At 38.4% G+C, this 17,119-nt stretch overlaps 1 protein-coding gene across 1 annotated transcript in view; it reads left to right on the top strand.

Moving 5' to 3' along the window:
• The first annotated feature begins 567 nt into the window (after positions 1–567).
• The window catches only part of LOC127184634 (charged multivesicular body protein 1b-2-like), a 37,348-nt gene continuing 20,796 nt past the window's right edge, over positions 568–17,119 (top strand). The window contains exons 1-2 of the mRNA XM_051140972.1: positions 568–762; positions 6,454–6,551. Coding sequence (XP_050996929.1) covers positions 747–762; positions 6,454–6,551 — 114 coding nt within the window. The 5' untranslated portion in view covers positions 568–746. The remainder of the gene's footprint in view (positions 763–6,453; positions 6,552–17,119) is intronic.

Genomic DNA, 17,119 nt, shown 5'->3' with positions numbered 1-17,119 from the left:
CTTAAGAAAAATAAAATCATCCACCTAGTATGAGAAAGTATATCACCTACCGAGTATGAGAAAGTATTTCCTAGCAACACTACCCCGATAGCGGAGCCTTACTTTCCCCCCTTCCCCTTCTAGCTTAAAACTCTAAGGCTCAAAACTTTAAAACCTCAACATTATCAACCACATTAACCCATCCAGCCGTTATTTTACAGTTAGAATTTTCTTAAAAAGTACTTTAAAAGTCCTATACCTTTGTCTTCATCCTTTAAGACTTAAGCTCTGAGAAAAAGGGATGGGGGACGCGAAGGATGGTGTGAAATCTGAGGGATGAGATGGGGCGGAAGGTTAAGCAGAGTCCGAGTGGCAAAAGAAAGAGCTAGAAGACTGGTGGGATGCCGGACCGGACCAGGTTAAGCGCAGAGTTATCCTGAGCGCACGTGAAGCATCTGAGTGGGAGGGACCTAAGCTTCTGCTGTCGGATCTCCACCGCCCCCAAGCGACGAGAGCCTTTCCTAACCGTAGTTACTCACTGCAGCCATTTTGGCGTCTTCCGAGTCCCGCCTCTCCGGCTCGTGCACGGGGAACTCCACCCACCACGGGTTCCAAACCGAAACAGGAAGTGGGCTCGGAACCTCGAACTCGGGAATCACAGCTAGTTTTCCCGCGCCCTAGTGACTCGCGACTCGCGGGTGCCCTAGCCCCTGTCCTGTGTGTTACGAGTCCCTTCCTCTCCTCCTGCCCTGCGAACTCGTGAGATCATGTCGAACATGGAGAGTATCCTTTCTGTCTGTCCAGGTGATACAGGGGCCTAGTGGGCCGGAGGATGGCATAGGCAGGGGGCCGGGGACACGCCCAGGGGGTTGACCTTTTTGGTCCGGGTGTGCAGTGAGGGCGCTCTGGCGCGAACGGGTAGGCTCCAGCAGCTGGGCTTGGCTTTTTAAGCCCCCCTCCCCTTGCTGCTGCTGCTGCTGCTGCCGCCACTGCCGCCGCCATCCTAGAATGTGGGGAGGGTCAGGGGAGCCTGTGGACAGACAGAGATAATTGAGCTGGTACAGCTGCTTGTGGAGGATTTCTGTCAGCTGCCTTATCAGTGAATTTTGGCTCTTTTAAATGGACAGGGGCTGGTGTCAGAACAGAGGGGAGGTGGCTGGAATTTGCCTACGGTTTGGGGCGGAGATGTAGATTTTGAATGCACTACGTGGACAAATAGCTTTTTGGGAACTGCCCTTTAATGAATTCAGGTGACTGGTGATGAGGTTGGGCAATTGCTAGGAACCCTGTGAACTAACTGTGCCTGCTTTCTGTTCCCGCTGCATGCTAATTTAACACTTGAGGAAACTCAGGTTATTCCTGAAGCCTTGAAGTCCATCAGCCAAACCTGTGTAGCCACTTGGGCAATAGTAGGAGCTAAGAATAAAGCTGCCTGGTGACATCATGAATATGAAATCGTTTTTCACTACTATAATTCCATCACAGCAACTCCACGTCGCTGTAATTCTTCTTCTACAAGTTGGCATTAGAGAAAATAGAATAATTTGGTTTTTTTCCAGGCCAAGGTGGCAAAAAGATAAAATGTGGATAATGATAATTGTTCAGTAGCTCATGTTAGATCTTCAGCTTCATTAGTTTATAAGCCTGAAATACAGGTAATTTTTTTGATGGATTTAGTTTTATTTCACAGAGAAAATACTGCTAACATGACTTGTGCAGCACTAGCCACGATACACTGAAAATTAAAATGTTAGCCTTTGAGGAAAGGTGCAGGTCGTGAAAAGAATAGATGATTAAAGAAAGGTCCGGTTTTTATTGCACTGAAAAAAAATTACGAATGTAGGTAACTTTAATAGTACTGTAAAGAGCACTGAACTATGAATCAAAAGATCAGTTTTATTTTTCAGTTCCTTTAGGAAAAAAATTCTGAATTAAGGCATGGCATGCATCCTCTGTTACCCACTTGACTAATTTGAAAAGCATAATATCTAACCTTTCAACCCTAGGAAGGTATTTTTAAGGGAAAAAGAAATGGTACTGCCTACTAAATTGTATTTCTGAATAAACTATGAGGTGTGAGATATTTAAATAGCTTAAAAATTATTAGCTCTTTTCCTAGAAATTTCAAAAGTTAGAATGCAATAGCTAGAGATGTGGCCTCAGTAACCACTGTCCCATCAGTGCTGGAATTTTAAAGGGGTTGAACCTGTGTAGGTATTATACAAGTAACCACAGCTTCTGTGTGTTCTTGTGTACAGAAGCCACGACAGGTCCAGAAAACTGAGTTGTATAATACTTCATTTAAAAACCCTCATTTAAGTAACTTTTGCACCTAATAAAAATGAACTGCCCTTCAGTCTATTATGCGAAGTTACAGTAAGGTTTAACTTGATCTGAACCATGTGATTACTCCTCTTGGTTCATTTATATGTAAACCAGAACCCCAACCCACCCACACACATAAAATATAGAGATAGAAAATAATGTGGACTGAGCTCTACCTTGCATAAATAACCTGAAGTAAAATTTGAAGAATACCTTGTTCATTTATAAAATGTAAAAATCTCATTGTAATGTATAAGATTGGCTATGATAAAATAATTAAGTTAGTCTTGTAGCATTTCATCCTGTCTTTGTACAATGATAAAGCTCATTTTAAAAATTTAATTGAAGCAAGGTTTAATTACTGATATATATACACACTGATATATATACTGATATGTATATATACACACATACACACGCACACATATATATAGCATAGCACTAGGTTAATTACAGGAATGAAAAATTAGTAGATAATTAAGGGCTACTCCAGTGGTCTGTGTTATTTTCCTCCCTTATATGCCCCACTAATAAGTAATTTTACTATTGGATTCAGTTTAAGTGTGATTCATTTAGAGGAGGCTTTCTGTTTTTCTAGTCTAAACTGATGTTCTTCCAAAGTCTAAGAATGTCAAGATGGATGTTTTCTACCAGTACTCCTGTTCCTTTCCTCATCATTTTACCCTTTATTTAAATATCTGCACACTTGGAAGCATGTTTATTTATCTCTCTTTTATTAGACTGTGAATTCCTGGAGAACAGAGCCATTTATCTTCAAATGCTCATTTGCATACACAGCACAGGTACGAGATAGTAGAGACAAAATGAGCAAATTTTTAGCATACATGAATCAGGGTCTGTAGACTAAACCATATACTATGTAGTGGATACATAAGGATAAACATACTGTTTCCTGTTTTGAGCAGCTTTTGATCTAGTGGCCAGAGGTTACACACGCTTGACAATAAATACCAATACATATGAACTCCTTACTGTTTCAGATAAATACTAATATGTGGACTTACTAAATATTTTTTAAAATTGTATGCACAGTTTTGGATATTACTAATGTGCATCTTTCTGGGAAAAGTGTCTGTTGCTATGATTTTTTTATAGGCAGTCTAACTTGAGGGAGGTTACGGACCAATGAAGTAAATAATAAGTACTGGACATACTCTGACTTCGAAAAGGGAATTCTGGACTAATATCACTTGGGGCTATATTGGACACAGAGATAGCTAGGTCCTTAAAAGTAGCTGTTAGTCGTTGCAGATCTTACGAATCACTGTAAATCTTAAAGCAAAACAAGTTACATATCAGTATCAGATTTGTGTTTTTATCAAGGTGCTGTCAACATAAGCAACCATTCTCAGTTCAAAGGGGTAACAGTTTATTCTAAAGCCAAATATGATTAACCACGGCCTAGGAACATAGATTCAGGTTACCCTAAACTCCATGTCCCAACATTATAATAGTTTAGTGAATTTTTTATAGCAACAGAAGAAAGTTATAAATCAAGGCTCTTTTACAATATGTTAATGAGACATCAGATAGGTGGGTTACAACAAAGTGGAAAAATCTCAGCTATAGGCCTCATTTTTATCTGAGAACACTCTTAGCTTTTTGGTTGGCGGAAGCTGCTGGTCTGTTAATACATTTCAAAAGGTTTTATCTGTTAGTCACAGGGTGTTAGGCCAGACAGAGGTGGGCAAGGAATGGCTGTTAAGGGGACTAAAGATAGCCTCAGGACAAATTGTAAATTAAGCCCTGGACCTGCAAAATTCCAAGCTCTCCACAGTCATGGAAATTCTAATCAGTTAAGTCAGTTTTGCTGAAGGTTCAAGGTGTAGCCTCTTTACTGGCACTAGTTCCCAGTGTATACAATATTTCAGATTTGCCCATTAAATTGATTCCCTGCCAGTGCATATGTAATTTATGGCTTATAGAATCAACAGAACACTGTTAAATGTTATTTTGGCTCCTCCTTTCCATACCACTTAGTGATCACTTCTGAGAAATTCCCTGTAATAGTTAAAATGCATTTGAGAACCTCTTGTTTCTGTATTCCTTAGTTACTCTATGCTTGTCCATTTGTAGCAGTGGTTCTCAACATGTGGGTCAAGAATCCTTTGGGGGTGTCAAAGGGCCCTTTCACTGGGGGTCGCATCTCACATATCCCGCATGTTGGTACAAGTCATAACAATAGCAAATTTACAATTATGAAGTACCAATGAAAGTAATTTTATGGTTGGGGGAGTCACCATAACATGAGGAACTATATTAAAGGGTTGCACCATTAGGAAGGCTGAGAACCACTCACTGATCAATAGTTTTATGTTTTTAAATTAGTAAATTTAGTAAATTAGTAAATTATCTCTAGTGTTCCTTACAGTTCATATAGTCTCACCCAATTCTTGGATTCCAAATTTGACACCCTAAACCACATACAATAGTAATCAGAGACCTGGTAGCTTTAAAAGCCAGAAAGCTGACAGCATAATGCCACTTATCAAATATATAATCTGTGGTATTAGTACACTGTTTTATGCTAAAGCTACTATTAGTGGAACACTTTTTTAAAAGATTTATTTGTAATTACTAGAGAGAGAGAGACAGACAGACAGACAGACAGAGACAGACAGAGAGACACAAACAGAGACAGACAGACAGAGAGACAGGGAGAGAGAGACAGAGTGTGTGTGTACTTCAGTCTGTGTATGTGCACCAAGTGTAGGTGCTCACAGATGCCAAAGGAGTATCAGCTCCTCTGGAACTGGAGTTAGAGATGATTGTGAGCTCCCTGACATGGGTGCTGGGAACTGAACTCTGGTTCTCTGCAGGAGCAGCAAATGCTAATAATCACTGAGCCATCTTTTAAGATTGCCCAGCCCGCTCTCTGAAACTCTTCTGTCTTTTTTCCTCTTAACTGTATTTTTTAAACATTTTATTAATTTATTCATATACATCTCATTTGTTAGCCCATCCCTTGTATCCTCCCATTCCTCATTCCCTCCCGCTTTCCCCTTACTCCCCTCCCCTATGTCTGTGACTGAGAGGACCTCCTCCCCCTGTATATGCTCATAGGGTATCAAATCCTTTCTTGGTAGGCTGCTGTCCTTCCTCTGAGTGCCACCAGGCCTCCTCATGAAGGGGACATGGTCAAAAATGGGGCATCAGAGTTCGCATGAAAGTCAGACCCCAATTTCCACTCAATGGTCAACCTCTATTGTTGTTCATCAAGAGACTTACATAATCTGACTGATAGCATTTGTAATACAATAGCTTCTGAACTATGTACTTAGAGAACTGTCTTCCCATCTTTCAGTAAGAGTTCTGGGATTATAGATGCATGCAACCACATTAGGCTATTTTTAGGTAGGCACTGGGAATGGAACTTTTTTTTGTCCACTTGATACAAGCTAGTCATCTGGGAAGAGAGAACACCTGTAGGCAGATCTCTGAGGCATTAACTTGATTAATGATTGATGTGGGAGGATCTAGCCCACTGTTTGCATTGCCACCTCTGGGCAGATGGCCCTAAGTGGTATAAGAAAACAAGCTGAGCAAGCCATGGGGAACAAGCTAGTAAGTAGTGTTCCTCCACGGTCTTTGCTTCGGCTCTGCCTCCAGATTCTTGCTTTGGCTTCCCTCAATAAGGGAATTGGTAGTTTCTCAGAGCCTTCCAGTAATGTTTGCTTCATTTAGTCAGTCACTGTGTCTCTGTAGTCTCCTGTTTGTGCCAGTTGTTCAGTTATTCCTTGCTCTTGGTGAATTTGACATTTGCAAATATATAGTGCTCATAACAAGTGAGATTGCTTTTAGCAACAATGCCATGATGGTATATTATTCTCAAGGCATCATTTCAAAAATTAAAGAGTTTACATACCTTATCACTGATGACATTAAACTCATAAAACCCAGTTTCTTCAGGGTAGTTATTTTTCCTTTATAGTTAATACTATATCTTCTACTAATTTGATTTTGGGGAAAAGGAAGTTTAAAAGAAATAGTTTTTTCTCTTTCCACAGAAATTTTATGATTAGTTGGCTTAAATTATAATATTAGTAGATCATTTTAAAATTATTTTAATATCAAGTCTTTATGCTGGACATATGACTTTGACAAGCTAGCCTTAACCTATATTTTCAGAACACTTATTTAACTTGAAGTTTGCTGCAAAAGAACTTAATAGGAATGCCAAGAAGTGTGATAAAGAAGAAAAAGCTGAAAAGGCCAAGATAAAAAAGGTAGACTACTTGTAGTATTTTTACTTTTGTAATTCACAAAATAAGTACAAATATATACACAGGAGTAGTTAATTATATAGTGTCTCTTTAGATAAATCATTATTCTACACAGTTGATAATGCCTTCTTTACTATACTTAAATGTTTTTGCTATTTATATGTGTAAATATTCCTACAAAATTGTATAATTTTTTAGTTACTTGCAAATAAAAACTGTCCTTAACTAATTTCATTCTTCTTGAGAAGCCCATATAGAAAATATTTCTGCTTTTGTCTGATTTTAACACTTACACATGCTAAGGTTTTCTATCTAAACATTGCATATAATTAATGTGTATTATACTTTGGTATTTACTAGCAGGAGTCATTGGACACAGTAGGTAGTTTTTCTCAGGATATAGTAAACGGTTTCACAGAAGACTAAGCAAAGAAAACCACTACATGGAGTAGTCTGTGGGATTTAGGTTCACACTTCCAGGAGTCATTTTTCAATAGAGTCACATTAGAACAAGCTTAGTTTCTGCAGCAAGTCAGAATATAGGTGCAACATTGCCTAACAGAAAAGGCTCTGGGTGTTGAATTCTGAAACTTTTATTGGTACTCTGTTATATTGGGGCTTTTTACTTGGAATAGCTAGAATTCCACTTCTCTGGAATGAAAGTAGTTGTTTGACCCAAAATACCACTGCACAAACAATTCAGGCATAGTGAAACAGTTTTTCTCAATATATATTCATTGTACATAATGATGGGTTCCACAGGCATTTTCAAACAATTCTGTCATGTATTTTGATATATTCATGTCACTCTCTTCCTTTTATTCCCCCTCCAACTCCTATTCATTACCCTCAGACAGGCTAACTTTTACTTTCATACCCTATATGCATATTTGAATTTGTGTATCTCTATAAGAGAGAAAATAGAGTTATACTGTATCTGGCTTATTTCATTTACTATCATGCTCCTCAGTTATATCTATTTTCTGCAAACAAAAGTTCATTCTCCTTTTGGTGGCTAAATAAACTCCATTGTGTATATACATCTGTGTAAAGTGACAGTTTTCTTTTTTTCATCTGTTGGTGGACACTTAACCTGATTCAATAACATGGTGATTGTGAATACTGCTGCAGTAAATATGGGTATGCAAGTTCCGGTGCTACATGTCGATTTAGAGTCCTTTGAATGTGTCCCCAGGGATGGAATGGCTAGGATAATCTATTTTTAGTTTTCTGAGAGGCCTCCATGTTCATTTCCATAGTGACTCAACTACTTTACATTCCTTCCAGCAGTATGTAAAGGTTTCATTTTCTCCACATCCTCATTAGCATTTAATGTTGTTAGTTAGTGATAGCAATTCTAAGCAGCTCAGGTGGAATCTCAGTTTTGTTTGTATGTTCCATTTCCCTAGTGGCTAAATTTTTCTTAATTATCTGCTTCTTTTAAAAATTTTATCTTTTGAAACCTGTTTGCTCATTTTATTATACCATTTATTGCTTAGATTATAAACCATTTTTAGCAACTCTGGAAATTATCCTAAAATCTAGATTACTAAGGCAAGACTTAGAAGTAAAACTTTTATTTTTATTTTATTTTTTTTTAGAAGTAAAACTTTTAAAGGATATTTTCAAGCATGCTATGTTAATTAGTTTTACACATGTGTATTTACATGTTTTTCTTTAAATTTTCTTGTTTGAGAATTCCATGCAAACAGATGATGTGTTTTTGGTTAAATTTACTCCCATTCTTTCCCATAATTTTCTTCTCTACCACTTCCACTACTCTCTCTTAACTACTACTACTACTACTACTTCTTCTACTACTTCTTCTTCTTCTTCTTCTTCTTCTTCTTCTTCTTCTTCTTCTTCTTCTTCTTCTTCTTGTTTTTTTTTTTTTTTTTTTTTGAGACAGGGTTTCTCTGTGTAGCCTTGGCTGTCCTGGACTCACTTTGTAGTCCAGGCTGGCCTCGAACTCACAGCGATCCGCCTGCCTCTGCCTCCCAAGTGCTGGATTTAAAGGCGTGCGCCACCACCACCCGGCCCTCTTAATTTCTTGTGCTTTTACTTTAAACCCACCAAGTCTGTCTGTCTGTCTATCTACTGGCACAGGGGTAGCCTATTGGACCACGTCCCTGAGGAAAACTGACTCTTCCTTTACCAGAGGCCACTAGTTGTGTTTAGCTCCGCAACTAATGGTGAGACTTTGTGATCCATCCCTTTCCCAATCCTAGCTAGGAATTCTTCTGGCTTGATCTTGTACAGGCCTTGGACATGCAGTCATTAGCCACTGTGAGTTCGTGTGGCCCTGCCATATCTAGACAATTCTGTTTCAGAGTATCATCTGTTACCTCCTTAGCCTTTCTGCCCACTCTTTCACAATGATCACTGAGCCTGAAGTGCAGGTGTGTGATATAGATGTATCCTTTAGAGCTGAGCACTCCATGGTCCCTTATTTGCTTCACGCAGATTGGTTATGGTCTTTGTATTAATCAGGGCTTCCAAAAAATGAAACTTCCCTTAATGGAAGTTGAGAGGGGCACTGATCTATGGCTATAAAGGAAAATATTTAAGAATAAGTTTAATACTGTGTCCATTTAACAAAATAATAGTAGTAAATTACCCATTGGGATATTTGGTTTACCCAGTTATAGACTCTTGGCACCATTAAAAGTTCCAGGCATGAGATCCATCTTCTGGAACAATCTTAAATCTCATAACAAAGTGAATGGTTACTCTCATGTACTAGTGGGCATCTCTTACCAAGCCATTCAGTATTGTAGCTTGAAGGGATCACAGCTGGGTAAGACTATTAATAACTTTATTCTCTCCTTAGCATGCATAGCACCTTCCTACTATAAAAGTTAGCCAGTAGGAATGAAGTTTCAAGCTCAATTCTAGCTTGATTTCTGCGTGTGCTATGACCAAAATATGTGGTATCTTCAACAATAAGGTCTTACTATCAGTATCTGAAAGTAATTAAGAACAGCGACAATAGCTTGTAATTTGGGGGCGGAGAGTAGGAAGGTGTTTGTCAGACTGCACCAATGAATAAATCAAAAGAAGTACCTCATAGCTGACACTGGATTTTTTGTATCACAGCCTGTGGTGTTTGGGAGAGGCACCATCCTTCCCTACCTGCCCTCATTATAGGACACTCGAATTAAACTATTTTTTATATATGTGTATATAAATATTGGGATGCTTCCACAGCAATAGGTTTCCATGTTTTTTCCAAATGTCTTAGTTAAGGTTTCTATTGCTGTTTTCTATTTCTGATATTCTATTTCCTTTTTTTCTAATATTGTACTTCAATTGTGATTAAACACCATGACCAAAAAGCAAGCTGGAGAGGAAAATGTTTATTTGGCTTACTCTTAGATATTGTAGTTCATCACTGAAGGAAGCTAGGACAGAAACTCAAAAAGGGTAGGAACCTGAAGATAGGAGCCAATGCAGAAGCTGAGGAGGGGTTCTGCTTACTGTCTTGCTCCCCCATGGCTTACTCAGGCTGCTTTCTTATAGAACCCAGTACCACTAGCCCATCAGTGCCACCATCCACAAGGTCTACAGGCTGGCTCACAGCCCAGTCATGTGAAGGAATTTTTAAAAATCAAGGTTCCCTCCTCTCAGATGATTATAGTTTGTGTCAAGTTGGCATAAATCTAGCCAGCAAACCAAAGGTCTTTTGTGTTCCTTACCCCCATACTCCCTCCTGTACCTTGCCCTCCTCTCTACCACCCTATTCCTTCCTGCTTGCTTCATTGTTCTCTATCTTTAATCCCGTCTGCATTTTATCATCCTTCCTGTGAAAGCCCCCTCCTATGACCTTCTCCCACAAGTTTCTTGATATCTGTGTGTACTCTGGTTGAAACAAATGTATTTAAAATGTGAAAGCTTTCGTACGTATAGGAGATAGAACAGGTGGCTTGTGTCCTTCTGGATCTGGGCTGCCTCAGTCTGAATAATTCCAGCTCCAATCATTTACCTGTACTTTGACAATTCTATTTTTTCTTTACAGATGAATAGCATTACACATTTTCATGTGTATTCATTTGTTGATGGGCATCTAGGCTGTTTCTGTTTTCTGGCCATTGTCAATAGAACAGCAATGAACATGGATGAGCAAGTATCACAGTAGTAGGATATGGCTCCTTTGGGAATATATCTAAGAGTAGAATAGCTGAATCATGTGATAGATCTATTGCTAGCTTTTTAAAGAACCTCCACACTGATTTCAATAGTGGCTGTACTAGTTTGTACCCTTACTAGTAATGAATAGCATTGTTTGTTGGTATGTGTTTTGTTGTTCTTTATCTTTTGATTGTGGTAATATGAAATATCAAAGTAGTTTTTATTTGCATTTCCCTGATAGCTAAGGATGTTGAACATTTAAAAAATGTTTCTTGGCCATTTTTGTTTTTTCTTTTGAGGACCCTATATTTTAGGGTCCCCATTTTATTTATTTTGTTTTTATTGAAAATAATTTTCATGCAATTTGTTCTGATCATAGTTTCCCCTCTACCAATTATTCTCAGATTGTTTCCATCCATCCACATCCATGCCTTCTTCTTTATACTCTTTAGAAAACAAAAAGACAAATTTAAAAACAAACATGATAATTAAAAACAGTAGCACAAGAAACATACACACACACCACCAATAAAAAAATTAGAAACTATAATATACAAGTAAAAAAACCCTACAAAGCAATATGAGACAAAAAAGATCTACAAAAATAATAACATTGAGTTCTTTTCTGTTGGCCATCTACTGCTAGGCATAGGGCCTACCCTTAAGTGTGATTTATGTACCCAGTAAGACTGCATTGGAGCAACAAATTTTTCCTTTGCAAGCTGTTGTCAATTGAAGATGTCTTCTTGGTTAGCAATGGGAGATCATGTCTACTTCACCCTATCAATGCTTGGGACCCTGTCTAGCTTGGATCCTTACAGGTCTTGTGCATGCTGCCATAGTCTCTGTTAGTTCATATGTGCTGCATCAGTTCTTGTTTCCTTGGTGCCTTCCATCCCCTCTGGCTCATATAATTTGTTTGCTTCTTCTTCCACAGGGTTCCCTGATTCTTGAGGGGTTTGATGGATACATCCCATGTAGGGCTGAGTTTTCCAAGGTCTCTCACTCTTTAAACATTGTCCTATTGTGGGTTTTTCTTTTTGATCCCATCTACTGTAGGAGGAAGATTTTCTGATGATGGATTAGTGAGGCACCAATCTGTGAGTATAGCAGAATGTCATTAAGAGTCATTTATTTATATGTTTATTTAGTAGAACAGTAGTATTTGGAATTCCCCTATGTTCCTGACCTATCAATCTCAGGTTCTTGCCCTCCCCAGGCAATGTTGGATAAGGATTCTGCCTCACAGACTGGGCCTTGAATCCAGTCTAATAGTGGTTGGTTATTTTCACAATGTTTGTACCATTATTTCACCAGCATATCTTGCAAGCAAATCACCATTGTAGAGCAAAGGGTTTATAACTGTATTGGAGTTGAACTTGCTCCTATTGTAGCATGCAGGATACCATTCAGTACCATGAACCCTAATCAGTAAGCATGAAGGATTTAGATAGGGACCAGTTTGGCTTCTCCATGTTACATGAGTTATTTAAGTGTTGACTTCAGCAGTAGAGCCTTACCACCCATTGGCAGAAAGCAACTAATAGCCTTGGCAGTAGACTGGGATGTGGGGAGGTTTTCATGGGGTCCCTTTAGCCAACAACTCAATTAGATGTAATCCATGTCTGGCGCTGGAGGTTTTATTTGGTGGGGAGGAATATGTAGTTGGGGCTTTGTCTCCCCCTTTATTTATTTATTCCATTTAGATTTATTTTGTATATGTATATATTTTGCAAAGTTTCTACTGTAACATATTTTCATATAACCTCTCAAATGGCTTTTAGTTTTAGCTGTCCCTCACATTTCCTCTCTTACCTCCTCCACACTGCCTCCCCATTTGATTATCCTGTTCCACTCTGTCTGCAACACACACACACACACACACACACACACACACACACACTACCCATCCATAACTTTCTATTCTATTTCTCCCTCCCAAGGAGACCCTTTTCTCTTCCCTAGTCTCTTTTTGTATGCTTAGCCTCTGTGTTTATGGGGACTGTAGCCTGCTTACTGAAGACCTAACAACTAACATTTACATATAAGTGAATACATACCATATGTGTCTTTTTGACTCTCATTACCTCATTCAGGGTATTCTTTTTTTAGTTCCATCCATTTACCCGTGAATTGCTTTTTTAAAATTTTTTAATATTTTATTAATTTATTCATATTACATCTCAATGGTTATCCCATCCCTTGTATCCTCCCATTCCTCCCTCCCTCCCATTTTCCCCTTACTCCCCTCCCCTATGACTGTGACTGAGGGGGACTTCCTCCCCCTGTATATGCTCATAGGTTATCAAATCTCTTCTTCGTAGCCTGCTATCCTTCCTCTGACTGCCACCAGGCCTCCCCATCCAGGGAACATTTATCTGTGAATTTCATGCTTTATTTTTAGTTGTTTAGAGGATAATTTTTAAATTATATTTATGTGCAAAAAACTTAGCAGTATACATTTAACCAAGTTTAGTGGTGAGTCTTTGACTTTTGCTTGCCTTTTCCAGCTTCATAGTAGAAGCCACTGATTTAGCAACCAAATTTAGGAGCCAGGACTTTGCCTCCCAAGTGACAATGGATGTTGGATGTCGTCTTATCTGTCATTGTTATTGGACATAATAGCTTCCACCAGCTTATCCAGAGAACCTTTGTCTTCTGAGTTAACCTGTGAGAAGGTAGCAATAGTGCATATCTTCCTTTGGACGAATGTCTTCCTTTGGACTTGCCATCCTAGCCTCGCCTTCCTTGATGATTTAGTAGAGGTCCCCCATCTTGTGACACAGGGCAAGCAGGACAACCAGCTCAATGGGGTCTATATCAAGGATAGTCACCACAAGCTGAGCCTATTGTTCTCCACCAATTGCTAACTATTTTGCCCTAGCTCAAAGGACAGGTAGTCTCTCAATTGAACAATTTCCTTTGCCATCGGCTTTCTTCTCAGCATGGGCCAGCAGCCTTTGCTTCCCCTGCCTTGTCTCTGGCCTGTACTTGTGGGCAAGCTTAAGCAGCTGGGTAGCTGTTTGCTGGTCCGGGGCCTAGGTGTACTGGTTAATGGCAAAAGGTGATGGGGTCATTCAAGGGAATAAGTGAGATTTCTTGGGCTGGATGTTCTGCCCAATGCTGAAGTTCTTAGGTCATTTCTCAGAGGATTCACCATGTTTTTGGCCTACTGTTTTTTCATGGGGATGGGGGTGGGGCACTTTGTTATTCTTGGCCTTCTGTCCTTTGAGTATGTTCCTTGGCTGATGAAGAGAGGTTTTTGTTTGTTTGTTTGTTTTAAGGCGAGTAAGATTCTGTTGTGTAAGCCTAGTATGGTGGCATAGGCTTTAATTCCAGCAAGCAGGTTTCTGTGAGTTCAAGGCCAACTTTGTTTACAAAGTGAGTTCCAGCACAACTAGGGCTGTTACACAGAGAAACCCTGTCTCAAAAAAAAAAAAAAAAAAAAAAAAACAAAAAAACAAAAAAACAAAAAAAAAACCAAAACAATGACTAAAAAGATTGCATTCTATAAATTTACTACATTTTATTTATCCATTCATTTGTTGATGGACACCTAGTTTTTGGTTATTATGTTTCTAGTTTTTGGTTATTCTGATTCTTGCACTATGAGAGTTCTATTTAAACAGTACTTCCTTGTACTTGTGTGTTCAAGTGTATTCCTACATTTTCCTCTAACAAATTCAGGTTATCCTGCTGGGTCACAGTAGGGGTTGAGGTTGCTACCTGGAGAAGTATGTCCAGGTAGGACTGTAGGAGTTCTTCAGGCATCAGGTCTGAGGTTACAGTGTCATTCATCGATTTTTAATGTTGTGTGACTTTATATATTCAGATATTTTGTAAGTGCACATCTCATGCTTCAATTGAGTTATTTTGGGGTATTGGTCTGTTCTTACTTCAGAGAATTTAATAGAAAAAAACTTACAGAAAGTAGAAGCACCTGTGTGGAGTTGAACTTAAAGAGTGAAGATGAAGGAGAAGATGGGGCATGAATATGGTCATAATACATGATCTACAATATTTTTCAGACTATAAGACTCACCTGACCGTAAGATGCACCCTGTTTTTATAGCAGTGAAACAAGAAAAACAGTAAAAACAGCAATCGGACCATAAGGCTCACCCTAATCCCCCCCCCACTTTTGGGGGAAAGTGCGTCTGATGGTCAGAAAAATATGGTACTTGTTTGAAAATATCTTGATCTACTGTTATGTGTATTGAATGTATTCCAGTTACTGTCCCTGAGAAATTTATGTCAAATTTTATGTTAAAATATATGTTCAGCTCTAACAAGAAAATAGAAATCTCCAATAGATTTTTTGATCAAGTGCTTTTATTTATATGGTAAGGCTTTTAATAATAATAAACTATGATATTTTAAGATTCAAGTCTTAGGCAAGCACAAACATATTAACTGTGTAAAATATTCTACCCTTATATCTTGTTCCATGCTGACAGGGGAGAAAGATGTCAAACAACATAGCTTGTCTATGGAAATCTGTATACCAAAATTTTTTTTGTGTAGATTTAAAAAGGGAACGTTCTTTCCCATTTTTGTGCATGTGCTGTGTATGTATGTTTGTAGGTGTGTGTGTGTGTGTGTGTGTGTGTGTGTGTGTGTGTGTGTGTAGATGAACATGTATGTGGAAGCACAAAATTGAGTCAGGAATCATCGTATATCTCTTTTGTACTTCATTTGTTCACTAAGGCATGAGTGTGTTATAGCAGAGGTCAGCATACCCTGCTCTACAGGATATATCCATCTTCCAGTCTTTTGTAAATGAAATTTTATAGGAAATGTTAGATGAAAGAAAAGTTGTTGGTGTTCTGGAAAGGAGCTGACACATAATCAGCTTTCAGGAATTAGCTTTTTTTTTTTAAAGAATGAGGGTCTTAGAGCCATGACCAGACCTTAAGGGAGGAGAACATGCAAAAGGAACAGTATAGAACATTAAAAACAGGGCCTTGAAGGAAAAAAAAGCTTTCATTTAAAGCCTATGGAGAAATTTCCTGTGAAAGGATAGCTGAATGTAGAAGACAGGAAGCCTTTATAGACAGGATGCTATGTGGGAAGATGTTCAGAAAAGAGAGCTTTCAGAGACTTCCTCCAATGAATGGGGCGGGGTCTGACTTTTACAAGAATACCATTTGATTTAGCACTACTTTGGAATAGCTTACAAAATGAAGATGTTGGAGGACTCCAGTCCTAGGGAGGATTATAAGCCACAGAACCACAGAAGAACTTCTTAACTCTCTGTTTCAGAGAAAGAAATGTAGGGATATATGGCAGGGCCTGATTTCTTTAGACTATTGGAACTGGCCTCTTACAGTGACCAGTTTCATAAAGAGGCAGGCATATCAACTAACAAGAACATAAAACATTAACTCCTACATAAGTCTGACATTTTCTGTGCTGCAGTTAGAGTTGAATAGTTCCTGGTAAGGTAATATTATTACTGCAGAATTGTGACATCGCCTGAGTTTGAATAAAGCAACCTAAGTTTAGGGACAGTTTGCCTACAGTATCTTCCCACACAAAAACATTGAGACCACAAGAAAAGGTAGGAGATTTCTTTTTTAACCAAACCAGAAGTCATGGAAAGGATTGTGTGCCTTGTAAAAGGAAGCAAATTGTACAAATTAACTGAGAAAGGATTAGAGAACCCAGTGTTTGTTAATGCTTTTATTAGAGTGGGCATGAAATTGTGTCCTGCTTAGGATTAAATGACTATTAAGTGTGAAAACTGTTTACCACTTGGACCAACTGAGGAAGAAAAAAGTAACTACATTCCAAAGTTTTAACTTTGTACTATATTAATGACTGTCTTCTGTTGTCCAAATCTCAGAATGGATGTTAAAATAAGAAATAGTTAATGAGATTTTATACTGTGAATTTAGCTTTTTGCTTTTGTTAGCTTTGCAGAAAAAATTAATAAATAATAACAGCTATTACCATCAGTTTACCTTTTTGTTTTCTGGCCAGTTTATGGCCCTAACCTACTCATTTGGTTCCTTTTTAACAAAACTGTGACAAATAGGTTTTGAGCCTTGCTTGTATGAAAGGATTTTTGTTCATTATTTATTTATTAGCTTAAAATATAATGTTCTCTTATGTCAGATTCATACTGTTTAGTTTTGATTGATTCTCTCTTCCTCTTGCTCCTCCATCATTCCATGGTATATTCTCTGTATTCTTTCTTCTTACATACCTCCCTCAAAGCCTCTTTTTATCTGTGTCATGGACCCCTTTCTGGTTTCCTGGCCCCAACCAAAATCACGTATTTAGCTATTAGAAGCTAGAACCCACACATAAGGGGAAACATAAAGTGTTTATCTTTCTGAGCCTTAATATATCTTCTAGTTATACCCACACTTTAAATCATTTGAATGCTTTAAGCTGTCTTTAGAGAACCTGCCTATTCTTCAAATTCCCTGATTTTTGTC

Source organism: Acomys russatus, chromosome X (assembly GCF_903995435.1).
Source record: "Acomys russatus chromosome X, mAcoRus1.1, whole genome shotgun sequence".
Taxonomy (NCBI): domain Eukaryota; kingdom Metazoa; phylum Chordata; class Mammalia; order Rodentia; family Muridae; genus Acomys; species Acomys russatus.
This window is presented reverse-complemented; position numbering and strand designations above follow the sequence as displayed.